Source organism: Vicugna pacos, chromosome 10, assembly GCF_048564905.1.
Source record: "Vicugna pacos chromosome 10, VicPac4, whole genome shotgun sequence".
In the NCBI taxonomy this organism is placed as follows: Eukaryota; Metazoa; Chordata; class Mammalia; order Artiodactyla; family Camelidae; genus Vicugna; species Vicugna pacos.
In genome coordinates this window covers 58,361,213-58,377,560 of record NC_132996.1, presented here as the reverse complement: position 1 = coordinate 58,377,560, position 16,348 = coordinate 58,361,213, and the positions used below count along the sequence as shown (strand labels likewise).

General features: G+C 45.5%; 1 protein-coding gene across 1 annotated transcript in view; it reads right to left on the bottom strand.

Moving 5' to 3' along the window:
* The window catches only part of EXT2 (exostosin glycosyltransferase 2), a 129,426-nt gene that overhangs the window by 90,604 nt on the left and 22,474 nt on the right, over nt 1-16,348 (bottom strand). Inside the window, exons 5-7 of the mRNA XM_006212324.4 lie at nt 11,259-11,454; nt 9,316-9,455; nt 6,632-6,725 (exon numbers count right to left, since the gene is read on the bottom strand). Of these exons, the coding sequence (XP_006212386.1) occupies nt 6,632-6,725; nt 9,316-9,455; nt 11,259-11,454 (430 nt within the window). The remainder of the gene's footprint in view (nt 1-6,631; nt 6,726-9,315; nt 9,456-11,258; nt 11,455-16,348) is intronic.

The following is a 16,348-nucleotide window of genomic DNA, read 5'->3' as shown; positions in this document are numbered from 1 at the left end:
TAAACCAATTAAAATGGGCATCACAATACGATCAGTGAGCATTTACAGACAGAGTTCAATCTCCTGCTCATGATGCCTGCCATGGACAAGGTATGCCAAGGCTGCCAAGGAAAGCAGCTTTATGGTCTCTCCATCTGGACCGCGAGGATTTAAATCTCAGAAGCTATACAAAATAACTGCAAATCAGCCCAAACCTTAAAGACAGGGAAATTTATTTACAGGCCCTAGTGCACTATAAATTTGAGACAGTTCTATTAAAATGCTTTTCTTGGCTTCCCATCAGATACTTGGCAAAAGTCTTTTTCCAATAAGGTTCTTAATACTAAAGTTGGGAAAAAAAAGTTGAACACATAAAAATGCTCTTCCTTAAGAGTTCCAATTAAATGAGTCCTTATTTTCATCCTGCTTTAAACATACATTGACTGGTCTCCTTCACAATGTGGATTTATACATTCAGGAAAACTCAGAGTATACAGTGCTATTGAAACAAAATGATGAAATTCAGAATACCCTGTAAAGCGATCAACTCATCCCCGAGGCTCTTGTACTGGCCAAAGGGCCTGGCTTTGTACCAGAACCGTGGCTGTCTGTTTCACAGGAAGAACTCCAGGGACCAGGTCAGCGTGTTTTGTTGAAGGGTAAGTGATCCGGTAGCTTTTCTTAGGGCAAGTCTGAGAGCAGAGATTGGGAAACAGAGCTTGGAGCAGCACGCGGGGACTGGAGAGTCGGAGGCGGAGGGGAGACAGGGAATACCTGGCATTTCTGAAAAGTCCTGAGAGTTCAGTTTATGTATATTAAAAATGTTTTCACTTTTACAGTGGGGGGGGGGTGGATAAGGATGACAGGCATTACAATATCGACTCTGGAAATTAGAAGTGAAACTCTTTCCCACTTCTTCCTAATATATTTCCAGGGATGCATCCAGTCCTAAATGTCTCGAGCAACCACTTCTTGGGGAAGACTATCCAGCAGGCAGTTAGCCTGAATTATTGGGAAGCTTATCCTGATTTTCAGCTCAATCCAGGCCACACAGCCCTATGACTTGAATAAAGTTGTGGCCAGCAAAACAGAGTGTGTTCCCTGTCAGTCCCTTACATATGGTGCAGTCTTGGGAGGATCACCTTACGTCGCTTTTCCTTCATTTCCTCACAGTAAAGAATTGAGATTACTCTTCTGCCTATCTCACTACTCTATTTAAAGAGTTTGCTTTGTAAAGTGTGTGTGCTGAGGGTAGAGGAGGGAGGGAGAAACAGACACGGACTGCTATATAACCATCAATGGGCGCAACAGTCAAGCCCCCAGCACAGGGAACCCTCAGAGAACACCTCCATTTGGGCTGCTGATGCTTCTAGACATCTGAGGATTTACACCTTTAAGTGAATCACAAAACACTTCCAAAAAAACAAAACCAAGTATTGTAGACAGAAAATTTTATAAAATATATTACATGAAAGTCAGTATTTAAAAAAATATATATATGCTAAACAAAATTTAAACCTTCACTTAAGGATTGCAGGGTATCACCAAGAAGAGCCGTTTCTGTATTTCCTCAATTTTAAGATGCCTTATCCATAAGAGCTTCAAGGAGAAGAAACAGAAACTACATTTCAATGTTCAAAGTGACAGTAAGACTCATTTGGATGCCAGAAATCCAAAATATGAAAAATAAACATGTGCATGCATCTTTGAACCAAGGAATTCTGCCATCTTACAATGACACACCCAGGATACTGTGAAGCCCGCACAGCTGTCTGCCCTGTATCCAAAGTGCCAGGAGTTCTATTTTTAAAGTAGCTTTTCCATCTTCTCTGTCCACGCCTGACTGGCAGATGACCCATCTCAGAGACCCTCATTTGGAGTCTTTCTCTCCTTCAAATCTGTGACTTCTAAACCACTATGGCTATGGAAAGCAGATAACTTGATGTGCTGAAATCCTGTGTAAACAAGGTAAAATAAGAGGCTCCCTGCAGGGGCTCTCATCTGAATAAAGTACATGAACTTTGGTGGACACGCATACACGTGCTGTTCAGTGGTGTCCTCTGCTCTCTCCTCCATCACAGCTGGGTCTAACTGCAGTCCTGCTAGGTAAGGGTACCACAGGCCTGGGGTTTTATTTTCTTAAACAGAAGTGTTCTTTCTCCTAATCAGCCCATTGTATGTATCTTCAAGTACTCCTCTGCAGCACAAATATTTGGTATGCCTAGTAGGAAAATGTGAAGGCAAATTGAGATGAGTTGGTGTAATACACCAAAAAGAAACTGACATTTTAACTTACTGAAGCGGTAAAGGAGAGAGAGCAAAGAAGATGCTGAATGTTCCTGCCACCTCAAAGGCTCCTAGTCAATTGAGTACAAAGAAGAGTTCAAAGGCAAGGCAGGCTCCTGACTTCCACCTCCTAGTGTGGCTGGGGTTAGAGGTCACTGCTGGTGGAGCCACTGACCAATAAAAGAATGTTTGGGAACTCCACTCAGCAGATAAACCGGGGATCCATTTACACCTTCCTCCCTGTCCACACAAACATTTCTAACTATACAGTTCAGTGTCTATTCAGCCTTCCGACAGCCCAGATTGCTTTCTTTTTCATTGTGATTCAAGGGAGACTGGGGATGTGAATGCCCATCTGACTACAGAAAAATATTTGGTCGCATACTTCTTCCTGGTTTCCAGTGTGAGAAAGCTGGTTGACGGGACTCTCCATCTATAAGGCCTGCGTCAAATGCTACCTCTCCAATAAATCTGTCCCTGACAACTTTAGCCCATTCCTCCTCCCTCCCATTTCAGACCCTTAGTGTACTTTAGAAAACCTGCACCATCTTGGAAACTTTTTTTGTGTTTGGAGCCACATATTCCCAAGACGACTGTTAGGCCTTTGTGAGTGGGGGTCACAGATTCCTCGTCTCTCATCACCTCCCCTTAGGGGAAAAAGAAAAACATAATTAGGGCTTTACTAAATTAATTAACTTGTCAATTTAGCTCACAGGACAATAAAAGGCTGACTGAGAAGTTGACTCTGTACTGCTATAACTATTAACCTTTACTAATTAAAGGGACTGATTTTTAACTTAACCAAAAATCCTATAAGCCACCCCAGCTCATCCAATGTCACATATGCGGGAACTGCTCGTCGGTGGCCTTCAGGCGTAGAGGACACAGACCCAGATTGTACTTCAAAAATCTTAGCTCTTACATCAGGTTCCAGGCCTGCATTTAACTTTGTGGCTGCTTCACTATCACATCTAAACTAAGGTCAGGTGGAAAACCTAAAGATGTTTCCTTGTCAGGGAGAATATCCTTCTCTCTTGGTGCATCCTAACTCCCAAGTCACAACACGGACTTTCACCATGTATTCAGCGATCAGATTACAGCCTTTCTGACCCTGAACTCTAAGCTACAAAAGGTTACTACAGTGCCTTCAACACCAAGATCCCACCTCGTATCTCTGCGGTCAGTTCAGAAACTTTGGCTCTATTCCATCTGAGGAGAGCAAAATTCTGTGTTAAGTGCAGGAAAGAGTGGGTCTCTAGAGAGTGGCCCTGAGGACGACGTCAGGGTAGCTTGTGGTACTTAGGATTTCTTGGAAACAGTTAAACACGCAAAAGGAAAATTAGTCACTTAAAAGTGGATGGAGACCTCTGCTGGCTGCAACTGGCCATGCAGCTCCGTGAGCTGGTTCTGACTTGTTCAGCAAGAAAACCAGGCCCTCTGTTCCTGGGTCCCAGATCGTCCTCAGTCGCCAGCATATCTTCTGAAGTATCAACTACTGATGAAATAGGTTTCCCCTAAAAGTTTATGCCTGCCTTACAAAAAGACTCAAATCTGACCTCCCCGAATAGAATTCACTAAGGTGCAAAAACTTTCCAGAGGCGTGTGCTATTTTTTCAGTTACTCCTGCCAGGGTCAGATTAAATCAGTGGAGCATATACGGAAGGCAAAATGACAAGCATACTCTGGAAAGTGTCCTACAGAGCAAAAGAACTGTCTCTAATCTTAGAGAGACGAGACATTAATTATCAATAGGAAAGCGGTTCTCAATCACAGCAATTTTGCCCCACAGGGGACATCTGGCAATGTTTAGGGATATTTCTGGTTGTCACAATTTGGGAGACAGGTGTCCTATCAGCATCTGGTGGTTGAACTTAGTCATCCTTTGTATCTATCTGGAAATTACTTCAGCCAGATAATCTCACCTCTAGTTGAGGTCAGTCCAGTCTAGAAATCTGAGGTTGGGAGAAGAAAAGAGGTCACTTCCGGAACACAGAATATTTGGAGAAAGGGGAGCAGGACAAAATGGGGCACAGCAGTGGAGTGCGTTAGAAGGTCTGCAAGTAGCACAGAGAAAAGGGGCATCAGTGAGCAGAAGGGAGACTTAGAAAGGGAGGTAGAAAGTGCCAAGACCACCTTTCTGTTGCAGGTTGACATGATGTGCGGTGTTCACCACCAACGGAAGAGGTAAACAGCCCTCAAGACTGGAAGTGGTCATGGAAAGCAGTGACCATTTAATTATTGACATTGTCAAGAACAAGAGTTTCATAGCATTTTTTTAACAGATGAATGGAACAGGAGAGATGGTCAGGCCAACCCCTTGATTTCATACATGAGGAAAGGAAAGTCCAAGGACTTTGGTAACTTGTCACGGTCGCACAATTAATAGGGACAGACCCAGGGCTCAAACCCAAGTCTCCTGACTCCAAGTGTGTCTCTTTGAACCCAAGTAACCTGCAGATACACTGTTTTAAATAACCTTTAGTCAGTCCATCTCAACAGTTCTCTGCTTCTGAGCCTGCCATCGAAAAGACCGGCCAAGCCCATCTCAGCCTGTGGTTCCTGAGCCAAGCTCCCAGGGCACGAGGGCATTCTGTGAGCTGGCTGTGGGTGCTCTGCTCCGAAAACCAAGATTCTCCTTCCAACACGAAGGTGGCAGGGTAGAGAAGGTAACTGGACAGAATTTGCTCATTTTTACCTCCCCAATATTTTCTTAGCTATTTAGACTAAATCTAGTAAAAGATAATCGTTGATTTAGCAGATGATTCTCTTTTTAATTACATTAACAAATCAAGATGCCATAAAAAGAAACATGAAGAGCACAAACATCAGGGCCCTTAAAGGAGCACCTTCTTCTACACCAGTTATAAGAACCACAGGTTTAGATCAAGAATCTAGAGCGGGCCAGGGGCAGGGCTGATCTGGGCATCCAACTGCTTCTTCAATACATTTTCAGTCTGTCCTCCTGCTTTGAGCCCCAACTTTACCTCCCCGGGGCAGGGGAGGAAGGGTTTCTCTGGTTTCTCTCCGCTGGTTTAGGACACGGCTCTCTTGACCGGCAGCGTCAGCAACCATCTCTCCTTCTGCTTTCCTGCTCCCACGTTTGCTGCTGTCATCTCTCCTCTCATTCTCTTTATCTTGGAGGGATTACGCCTTAATTTCTAAAAATTTTCCTTAACTGTCATTTTAGGGTTTTAGAAGGGAGTGGAATTTCGTGGATGTGGTCAGTCCACCTCTTTATTTTGGTACCAAGCCCCTTAAACCAAAGAGATGGCAGGACACGCAATAATCAAGTCTGTAGGTTCTGACCCCTGACTGCCTGTGTCAAATGCCAGCTTGGTGGGTTACTAACTCTGTACCCTTGGCCATGGAACTGCCTTCTCTGGAGCTCAGTCACCTCATCTGTAAAACATTCTGGTGTTCTGATTTTAAAACAAATCCCAGGTTGAGGTTAGCCTCCCCACCGTTTTTTTCACAGCATACGCGTGTTTAAGTTTCGGGTTTCCCCGTTGTCACTTAACTGCTGACCTCATCTGAGTTTTAGTGAATTAGAAAATCAGCCTAGAGATTGAGGGGGCCAAATAAGACATGGGGTGCACAGGGCAGCTATGTCCTCAGTGCTGAGAGCCCTCCAAACCTCCTCTTCTGCTCATTGCCTACATAGACAATTTTGATAAAAATAAAAACTTTTTAAAATCTATTAAAAAAAATAGAAACAACATGCACAGGACAGATAATGGGATAGTCTTTTTAAATTTTTTAACTTGTTTCACACTTAAGCCCAACTAAGTTTCTTCCCGGAGAGAGAAAGGGCAGTAGGACCAGATGGGACCCCCAGCGGGGGCTTAGACAGTGGAGAGCAGCCCAGGAAAAGGGGAGTCAGAAGGCGGCCCAGAGACCTGGAAAGGGAGGCAGGAGAGCGGTACCTGTTCCAGGGAGAGGAGGGCACCACTTAACCACAAGGGCCGCTGAACGGGAACCCAGGCCAGCGCATCCAACGACATTCTCCAGGTCAGAGCTCCTCGGAAGCATCACCCTGAAACGTCCTGGCTTCCACGGCTGGCTCAGTCACCAGAACCACCACCTTCCAGAGGGGTGCAGCTCTGCATCCTACCACACTGCTACGGTAGGACCCTAAAATCTCAGCAGGCTTGCCTCAGGAGCGGTTTTAAACCTGATAGTTATTATTCCAAACCTTACCTGATGCGACTCTCTAACTGTTTTCCTCTTTGAAGTCTGGTTGGTTGATAGACTGGAGGAAATAAATGCCACTCCTGCACTCAGCAGCTGTCGCTCTGTATCCAAGCAGTCAGGGCCACCCTTTCACATCCCCTACATCACCTCTCCACAGGGCTGCCTCGCTGCTTACCTGTCTCTGCATTTCTTCAATCTGCCTTTGGGGGATGCTCTGTAGGATACTGTACACATCTGACATCTTTTCTTCTGGCACAACCACAGATGCTCTGGAGACAATAACAAAGCAATTGATGTCCAGCCCTTTCCACAAAGCACTGCTACATACATGTCTTGTTTAATTCTCACCAGCAGAAGCAAAGGCACCCCAATCCCCCCCTCAGCCCCACAGTCCCTGAGATAAGTAGTCCCTCTTCCCTTCCCCTTTCTCTGGGCTGACCACCTCAGAGGAGCTCCTACCAGCTCCACCTCTCACTACCCACTTGCCACTCCTTGCATCTTCCATCCTTCGTGCATTCCTCACTGTGCTCCAGGCACACTGGCACCCTCTCACTGCACACACCACACTCTGCCCGACCACAGGAACTTTGCATGTGCAATTCTGCCTACCTGGTATAGCTATTCTTCACTCTTCACTGCCTGCTCTGAGTTAGCAATGACTTTTCTCCTTTAGCTGCACTCCCCAGTCCATTCATTTATTCAGCATATATTTATGGAGCCCCTATTACACGCTAGGTCCTGGTAATACAAGGGTGAGCAAACCAGGCAAGGAAGGCCAGGGGTGAGAGAGCCGTAAGGATACCCGACGGGAGAGCAACAGGGAAGGGAGGGCCACAGCAGGGCGTCTGGGGCCTCACAGGCCATTGAAGGACTTGGCTTTCACTGAGACAGGAAGTCACAGAAGGTTTTAGGCAAAGCATGGCATGACCTGGTTATGTTCCAACAGGATCATTCTGCCTAAAGTGTTAGAACAAAGTAAGAAAGCAAGAGTGGGAGCCGGGAGAACAGCTGGAGCCCCTCGCCCAGGCCAGGCGAGGATGGTAAGAGTTGGGGACAGAGAAAAGAGATGAGGGGAAGTGATTAGAGACCGGGGATGAGGGAGAGAGGACTCAATGGTGACTCACTCTTCATGGATTTAGCAGAGTTTGTCATTCTATTTGTACAAGTTAATTTATGAAAACCTGCAACCCCCTCTGCCCACTACCCTAGTCCATTAGGATGGAAACCACACCTGGTTCCATTCACCAGCAAATCCTGGGCACCAGGCATACTGCCTAGCACACACAGCACTTAACAAATAGTTGTTAAATAAGTAAGTGATCTCTACCATATAGGTGGGAAAACTGAGGCTCAAAAAAGATTAAATGATTTGCCAAGATCACAAAGCTAGCCGGTAATAGAGCTGGTTACCTGAACCTCAGCCTTCTGGCTTCAAATCCAGAGCCCTTCTACCACTCATCCTAATTACAACTACCCAAGCAGGTTTAGATCCTCACAGGAATGAGTATCTTTCCAGACTCAGCTCAGGTCACTCCCCAACCCCACAGCCGCGGCCACGGCACGTCTCCTCCTCCCTTCTCCTAGCATCCCAGCCAGCCAGGGCTGCATCTCAGCACTGTATCTGGTCATTGCCGGCTGACTTGTCTGTCTTCCCCCACCAGACCAAGAGCTTCCTGGAGGCAAGGTCTGACCTTGGTCATCTTTGTAGCCTCATACCCCACACAGTAACTGGCAAAGAAGAGGCACTCCACACATGTTTCCACCGATAAGTAAGTGACTGGAGGTGGCTCCTCTTTTCTCCAAGACACAGAGAGTCACACACCCGCCTCTTCCAGGCTGGGTCAGGCTCCTTCCCTGCTCCGGGCTTCCATCGCCTCCCCCTGTGCATCCGTTAGAGCATTCATCACACAGTGCTGTAACTGCTGCTCTGTCTTCCCCACCGGACGCCAGCCTGCTTAAGAGTAGGGCCTCTGTTACTCACAGCAGGCTTTCCAATAAATGTGAGATGAATGAGTGTCTACAAGAATGAATGCTACTTACATTGTTCAAATATCTGTGGTAAACAGACTTGGACAGAAATATTGGAAAAGGTGGGAGGGGAGAAAGTAATTAAGCATTTGAGGTAAAAACAAGCCTGAGAGGTACGTACAAAAGGAACTCATTTTCAAAAATCTTTCACCTCCAAGGTCCCAGGGAAATGAAACAACACAAGACTATTCTGTTAAGTACAGCACCGAGAGCCACAACCACGCAGAACCTACGTGTGTCTATCCGTAAGCTGGGAGTGTATCCAAGCTTTCACCGTGTGCAGGTCCCCCACCTCCAACTAGTATTTTATGCAAATCCAGCAGACTCTATACCAGTGGTTCTCAACTGTGGCTACAAATCAGAATTGCCTGGGGAGCTTTAAAACTCCTGAGGACGAAGCCCAGGCATGCTTTTCAGTTTTGCAGTGAGTATACTTCACAGTCATAGCTGAGAACCACTGCTCTGGGCCAAGTAAAGGGCCAGATAGTAACTATTTGGGGTTTTGTGGACCATGTAATCTCTGTCATACAAACTACATGCTGTCACCATAGCAAAAAAAAAAAAAAAAAAACCAGTTATAAATAATATGTAAATGAACGGGTTTGCCGTGTTTCAATAAAACTTTACAAAAACCAGTAGCCTGCCATATTTGGCCCAAAGTCCTCAGTTGGCCAACCTCTGGTCCGGACCACTGCACTAACTCTCCTGATGGAAAATGATCTAAAGGAGCAGGTCTCAAATCGAAGAATACATTACAATTGTTTGGGGGACTTTTAAAATCTAGTACATGCAGAACCCCTGGTGTCAAGTTTATCAGAAGATAACACCCACCTCTTCCAGTCAAGAACCTCAGAGAAAGGCAAAACATAGGAGTCAGCAATGATAACTGGGACACAGCCAGCCCGTAACACGTCACTCAGCACCGCCTGGCCCAGCCGAGCTCCGCGAAGGACCACACAGAAAGTAGCCTCCTGCGGGAACACAGACACAGGGAGGGGATTAGAAACCAGCTTCGCTGATTCACTCACTCTGATCCCTGCAGACCACGAAGTTCTCCCGAGGGCTGAAGCCAAGCAATACCGAGGCATCCTGACACAAAAATGCAGAAAGAGAACAGCTCACGCCAGTAATACCGAAAAGCTTCAGTGGTTGCAGTCTTCCATATTTCCACTCTTCAGTGTCACCTCAGTGCCTCCACTGTTGGCATTCTGAAAATGTCCACATCTTCCTTGGGACACTCAACAGTGCGACTTCCCAGGGACTGGTTTCTTTTAGCCCCAGTGTGCGGGGTACACACACTGTGGCCACACACTACTTAGAGTGCTTAGCTCCGCCTACCTTGTAATAGAATTATTTTGTCTGGCACATCGGGCTCTCTAGAGGACCCGCCAACAGAAATCATCAAATCGCCCCTCATCTTTCTACTCCCCACGCACCTAGCAGTGTGCTTCATGTATAAAATACATTCATTTCGTGAATGCAGTGCCTTTGAAAATACATTCAGACAGACATGTTGTATTTAGAAACAATCAATTGAACAAAAAGCAAAATCTCAAAATATGTCTTCCCTGTTCACTCCCTCATGCCCACTCGATGTGGACAACATTTGGGAAGATGAGAGGTATACCAGAGAAAAAGCAGTTGCAGTAAGTCAGCGGGTATGAGACAAGACCCTGTCTTTAACCCTCAGTTTCTCCCAGTTTTTGCCTCTTCAGGAGAAAAAAAAAATTCAAAGACAAAAACATTGTTTAATCATTAAAGCTAGAGAAAAGGACAGTTCAGGAAAAAATATATGAAGAAACTCAAGATGCCACATTCCTCCCGGGATCACTGTGAAAGCATCAAGACTGGAGAGAGGGAATCAGTCATGGCGCCCGGAGGTGCAGGTGGACAGCTCTGCCAGCCCGAAGAGTCAGCATCCAGATGTGGACACACGTGCTGATAACCATTCTTCCTGTCTAGACAAAGGTTACTATAAATACTCCTGCTCACATCACCACTGTTATCAGTCAGACATTCCAGAGGAGACGCAGCACTTTTTAAGAGAAAGTATTTTAACAATCTCAGCATGGGCCAGTTCTCTTTGGAGATTTGGAAAAAAAAAATCACACCAGCTCCTTGGTATTTCTCCTTGAACTAACCTGTCTGTGTTTTAAATATTTAAGTGAATAAAACTCAACTTCTGTATTCCTGGCCTCCAGGCCCGAGAGGTGTCAAATATCCTGCTTATAACACATGCCCGAAAGGACTGCCCTGCCTGTGGGTATGAAGCTCTGCCACTCCCATGATACCAGCAGGATGTGCTGAGGGCAGCAGAAACACCACAAGACAAGATGGTAATAAAAAATAAAAACCTTCCACTCCCAGGCAAAGCTGAGCATGGCCTTGTGGGCTAGCACAGTCAGAGGATACATGCTGTCACCTTAGAGAATGAAAGTTCTCTGGGCTGGATTATGAATACAAGGATACAAGCAAAATACATCTGCTTGCTATGTCTATGTGGCTTCTTTGCAAATCTATCAGATGTGTGTTTTTGAAGATGAATATTTGAAAGCAGTGGGAACACCCGTATGCCAAGAAGCTTTGCACAAACAGTGCAGTCGCGGAAGGACCTGAAGGTCACGCGGCTCCAGAAAAGAGCAGTACCAAGTTTTCTTCTCCCCTCGGGGAGCCCAGGGAGCTGCATGTGGGAAACTATCCTGTGGGCTGGGGTCAGTTTCACCTGGTGGTCATGACCTCTGCGAGCCTCGACAGGCGTAAGGGAGGACACTCACCTGCAGCACCTGGGGGTAGTCGAAGACCTGGTGCTTGTGGCAGCGCTTTCGCACGGCCAGGCCCCCCTCGGAGAGGTTGGTGCACTTGTCCAGGACCAACACTGACTCTCCGTGCTTGGCCTGGAGCGCTTCCAGGTCCTCTCTGTACTCGGGATGGAGAGCTGTCTGTGATGACAGGAGGAAGTACTGGCGCGGCCTAGGAAGGAGGAAATGAATGACCTGGAGGTGGCAGTCGGTGTGTCAATCAAGGTGAGGCCAACTCTGATATTAAACTTACAGCAACTAGTGTTTTTTCACCCGTCTTCATTCACATCCTTGACTTTTGGGGAAATTATACTCTGTAGCATTGTTGAGTATTTACAATATTCTATACTCTAAGAAAGCAATGTATGACTCATTCACGTGCTGAAAAATATCATGCAAGCATGAAAGATTTCATTTAGGAAAAGCTCTTAACGTTTTGAGGAAATGCTTATAACATGCCAAGCTTGGGGAGCATACTTTAAATGTGTGCATGTGTGTGTGTGCGTGTGTGCGTGTGCGTGTGTGTGTGTGTGTGTGTGTAAAGAGAGAAACTGAATGACTGGTTGATTATTTAGAAGAACACCAAATGTCATCATTAGTTAGATCCGAGTTCTCTGCTCTGAAAAGGACCTGAGAACAGGCTGCAGCCTTCAAACACGAGAACACGGGAACTTGATGGGCAGCACTGGCCGTGAAAGGAGAAGACGTGAGACACTGCTTCCGGCTGTTGCCCAGCACCCCTGTGCTGTAGGAGAGCTCCAGGGAAGACAGCCCCCACCGTCAAGGCCATATGGACTCAGGAAGACCAAACTGGTAGTTGAGAACAAGTGAAAAAAACTATCTTCACCAAAGGATGGAACATCTGGATATCATAGATGCTTACAAGAAAATGGAGTGATGAAAGGACTGCCAAGGGTCTAGCACCAGTTAGCTCCACGAGAGACAAAACGTGAACACAAAGTTAGTGAGCCAGGAGTTAAGGGGAAGATGCTGGGGAGACCAGACATAAGTAATCCCCTCTTGGCTGACAAGATTCCCACAAGGCAAAGAGGTTACAGGGCATAAACGCTACTTAGGCTGAGGGACCAGCAGGACTCACTGTCAAAGAAAGGAATAATATAAAGCAGTTCTAGAAGAAATGACACCCCCGTCAGACCAAGGAGCTATACTCACTTAAATCCACCTCCAACTGGTACCAACCAGGGACAACACTGAAGGTGTGCATCTCTAGGAAGTGCCACCAGGGAAGATAATAGGAAGCTGTGCATAAGAAAGGACCGATAGTCTACAGTCTGAACCGCCCCCTCTCTTTTTCCTTCTTGCTTTGGGAAGAAAGAAAGAAAGGGTAATTGTTTTATTTTTCTTTAGTTTCTCAGACTTACTTGGAGGTTTTAGCTGGAGAAAACCTTATGCACACACCCATGGCCAAAGAATAATCATTCTCTGAGTACATCATCATCTTTCCCGAGCATTAAGCTTCATGTCCAAAACACACAGAGCAAGGAGTGAGAAGGGGAACGCTCACCTCGCCAGCAGCTCAGCTCAACTCCAGCAAACAGAGCAACGCAGCCAGACTGCTCTAAAATCCTCAGAACTGTTTCTTTCGATAATTTCTTTCTACAGCTGAACTAAAAGCAAAGGGTACTGCCCACACCACAGGAAGGAAAGAAAGGGACAAGCTGACTCCCTAGAATGTCACTGTCCAACAGCAAGAAGCCACATGAGGCCATTTAAACAGATTAAAACTTAAAATCCCATTCCTCAGTCATATTAGCCACATTTCAAGTGCCCAACAGCCACTGGTGGCCATCGGGCACCTGACAGCACAAACATAGATCATCTCATCTCTGGAAGTTCTATTTGAGAGAGCTGCCCTTGATGGCTGTGCAGACCCAGAGCCCAGGGCAGAGGCAAGCAGAGGCAAGGGAGACACGGAAGAGCAGCCCAGCAGGGAGACCAGTACAAGGCTGGTTCCTCTCATCCTGGGCAACTTCTCCCAAATTACCTTTTATTGAACAATACGCTGAATATTTATAGCCAAAAGCATTCCTTCTAGTCACTGAAACAGACTCTTGGATTCTACTCCTAGCCCTGAGCCTCAATAAATTTTCTTCTGTAAAAGCATTAATTTTCAGAGGGATGACTTTTGATGGAAAGATCACATATACGGAGCACTCTCGGAGTGCTTAGCTGCTTCAACAGGCAAAGGAGCTACAGTCAAACTCTCAAGATAGGCATGGAAACTGCCTTAATGCTTAAAGCTGTTTGAAAATGAACTGTCTTGTGGTGAGTTTTTTTTTTTAAATCATAAATCAGAAAACTTTTCATTAAGAAGTTATAGTAAAAAGTCATACACTAAGTTAGAGCTAAATGGTCTCTAAAGGTCTTTCCAATTCTTAAGACAATGGTTCTGCAGTGGATGTCATAGAGCACAGAGTTTTTCTGTGATTTTTCTGGAGACTTTCTATGTAAGAAAAGGCTGTCTAGAATGAGAATAGAAATGTTGGTTGGCTGAATGGATACAAAAACAAGACCTGTATATATGCTGTCTACAAGAGACCCACTTCAGATCTAGAGAGACATACAGACAAAGTGAAGGGATGCAAAAGGGTATTCCATGCAAATGGAAACCAAAAGAAAGCTGGAGTAGCAATATTTATATCAGACAAAATAGACTTTGAATTAAGGCTGTTAGAAGACACAGAGAAGGACGCTACATAATGGTCAAGGGATCAATCCAAGAAAAAGATATAACAGTTGTAAATACATATACACCCAACATTGGAGCACCTCAATATATAAGGCAACTGTTAACAGGCATAAAAGGAGAAATAGACAGCAACACAGTAGTGGTGCAGGACCTTAACACCCACTTACATCCATGGATCATCCAGACAGAAAATCAATAAGGAAATACAGGCCTTAAATGACACATTAGATCAGATAGACTTGATCAATATTTATAGAGCAGTCCATCTGAAAGCAGCAGAATACACATTGTTCCAAGTGCACACAGGACATTCTCCAGGATAGATCACATGCTGGGCCACAAAGTAAGCCTTGGTAAACTTAAGAAAACTGAAATCTTGTCAAGCATCTTTTCTGACCACAATGCTATGAGATTAGAAATCAACTACAAGAAAAAAACCTGCAAAAAACACAAATGCTTGGAGGCTAAACAATATGCTACTAAACAACCAATGAATGACTGAAGAAATCAAAAAATATCTAGTTACAAATGAGAACGAAAACATGATGATTCAAAACCTATGGGATGCAGCAAAAGAAGTTCTCAGAGGGAAGTTTATAGTGATAAAAACTTACCTCAGGAAACAAGAAAAATCTCAAATAAACAACCTAACTTTACACCTAAAGCAACTAGAGAAAGAATAAACAAAACCCAAAGTTAGTAGAAGGAAAGAAATCATAAAGATCAGAGTAGAAATAAATGAAGTAGACACTAAGAATAGACATGTGGGGATCCAAGAGAGTGTCCACGCAGGAGGCTGTGGGGTGCTGGAGTCCTGGAGGGAAGAGGGTGTTTCTGCATGGGGTGGGACAGAGATGGTCCAGAGAGAGTGTTGAAGGCCTAGTAGGGGGAGAGCTTCTATTTGGGAGACAAGCAAGGAGGTGGCCTGGCACAGGTATGAGATCCCTAAAAGAGTGACTAATGTTTCTGAACTAGGGGAAGGGGTAGGGGTAGCTATGGCAATGCAGCACAGGATGCTGGAGACCGAGTGAGGTTAGGAAGACATCTGGGTAGCCAGGACAGTGTCAGAGCCTGGGCAGGCTGAAAAGGGTGGTGGGGAAGGTGATGGCAGCAGGAGCATCCCTCCAATGTGGGCTGTCAGAACCCAAGAAGGGGGAGGAGGGTATGTGCACTGGGGTGTGAGCGGGAGACAGCAGCAGGAGCACAATGTGGGGATGCAGGAGTCAGGGTGGGGAGGGCATCTGTGCAGGGAAGGGGGCAAGAGGGTCGGTCAAAAAGTAAAGATACTGAGGGTAATGGGAGCTGGATTTCTCACTGCCAGAGAAGGGATTTACAAATATATAAAGAGGGAAAACCAGAATGCCCCTGTGGTGTTGTTTGGAATTGGAGATACCAATACGAATGCATAGTTTTCAATAAACATAGAGAGAGAGATCCATGTATACAGACAGAGAGATAAATACATATGCTAACACACATGGTGCTCAAAGCAGCTCTTGTGTAAAGAAAGTGTGGGTTAGATTTCACTGTTAAGAAACATGGTTCTATTTTAGACACTCAGTCACCAGGCTCACTGGTCCCCACCCGACCACAACGCCATTTCCTATACCAGTGTGCAGATGTGAACAAGAGTCTAAAAATGTTCCCCCTGCTTACACGCTGGCTTTCCCCGATCTGGCAGATGGTTGGTTGATGGGGGAGGCCCATTTTAGTTTTAAGCAAATAAAAATTTAAGGTGAATTTGTTTTTCTTTCAAGGACTAAAATTACCAGCTATGACTTTCATGTTTCCTCCCAGCAGTGCTGATATCGAAGCTTAAGTAAAATCACGCTGAGAACTCGAAGTCTCCCTCAATAGTAACAGCTGTAAACCCCCAATTTAGTTCCTTTTGGAGAGAACATGACAAGAATTCCAGCTGAGGCCAACACAGCTGTGAGAAGAAGCTATCAATAGCAACAACCCTTAGCTTCCCATTGAAAAATATTGAGAGAGATTTAAAATAAAAATAAAAACAAAGCTCTTGCTACTCTATGCAGCCCTCAAGAGATGTGGGAATTCCCTTCAAAAGCAACTCTCACAAAGAGCAGCAGATCCCAAATGTTGCCACGGGGTCACCCATACTGCCTCCTCCCAAGTGCCTGGAAAGGGTGATGAGTCTGGGGCCTGTCTTTGCTTTCTTTTTCCTTTTCTTTTCTTTTCTTTTTCCAGAGTGTTGTTTATAAAAGCAACACCACAACTGCTGGGTCAAACTGCAAGCCAGTGGGGAAACAGAGAGGTGGGTCCAAGTCAGGCTGTAGAATCCACCTCTTGGCCAGCAGAGGGAGGGCCATGCCATAGCGCATTCAGCATCCTTCTG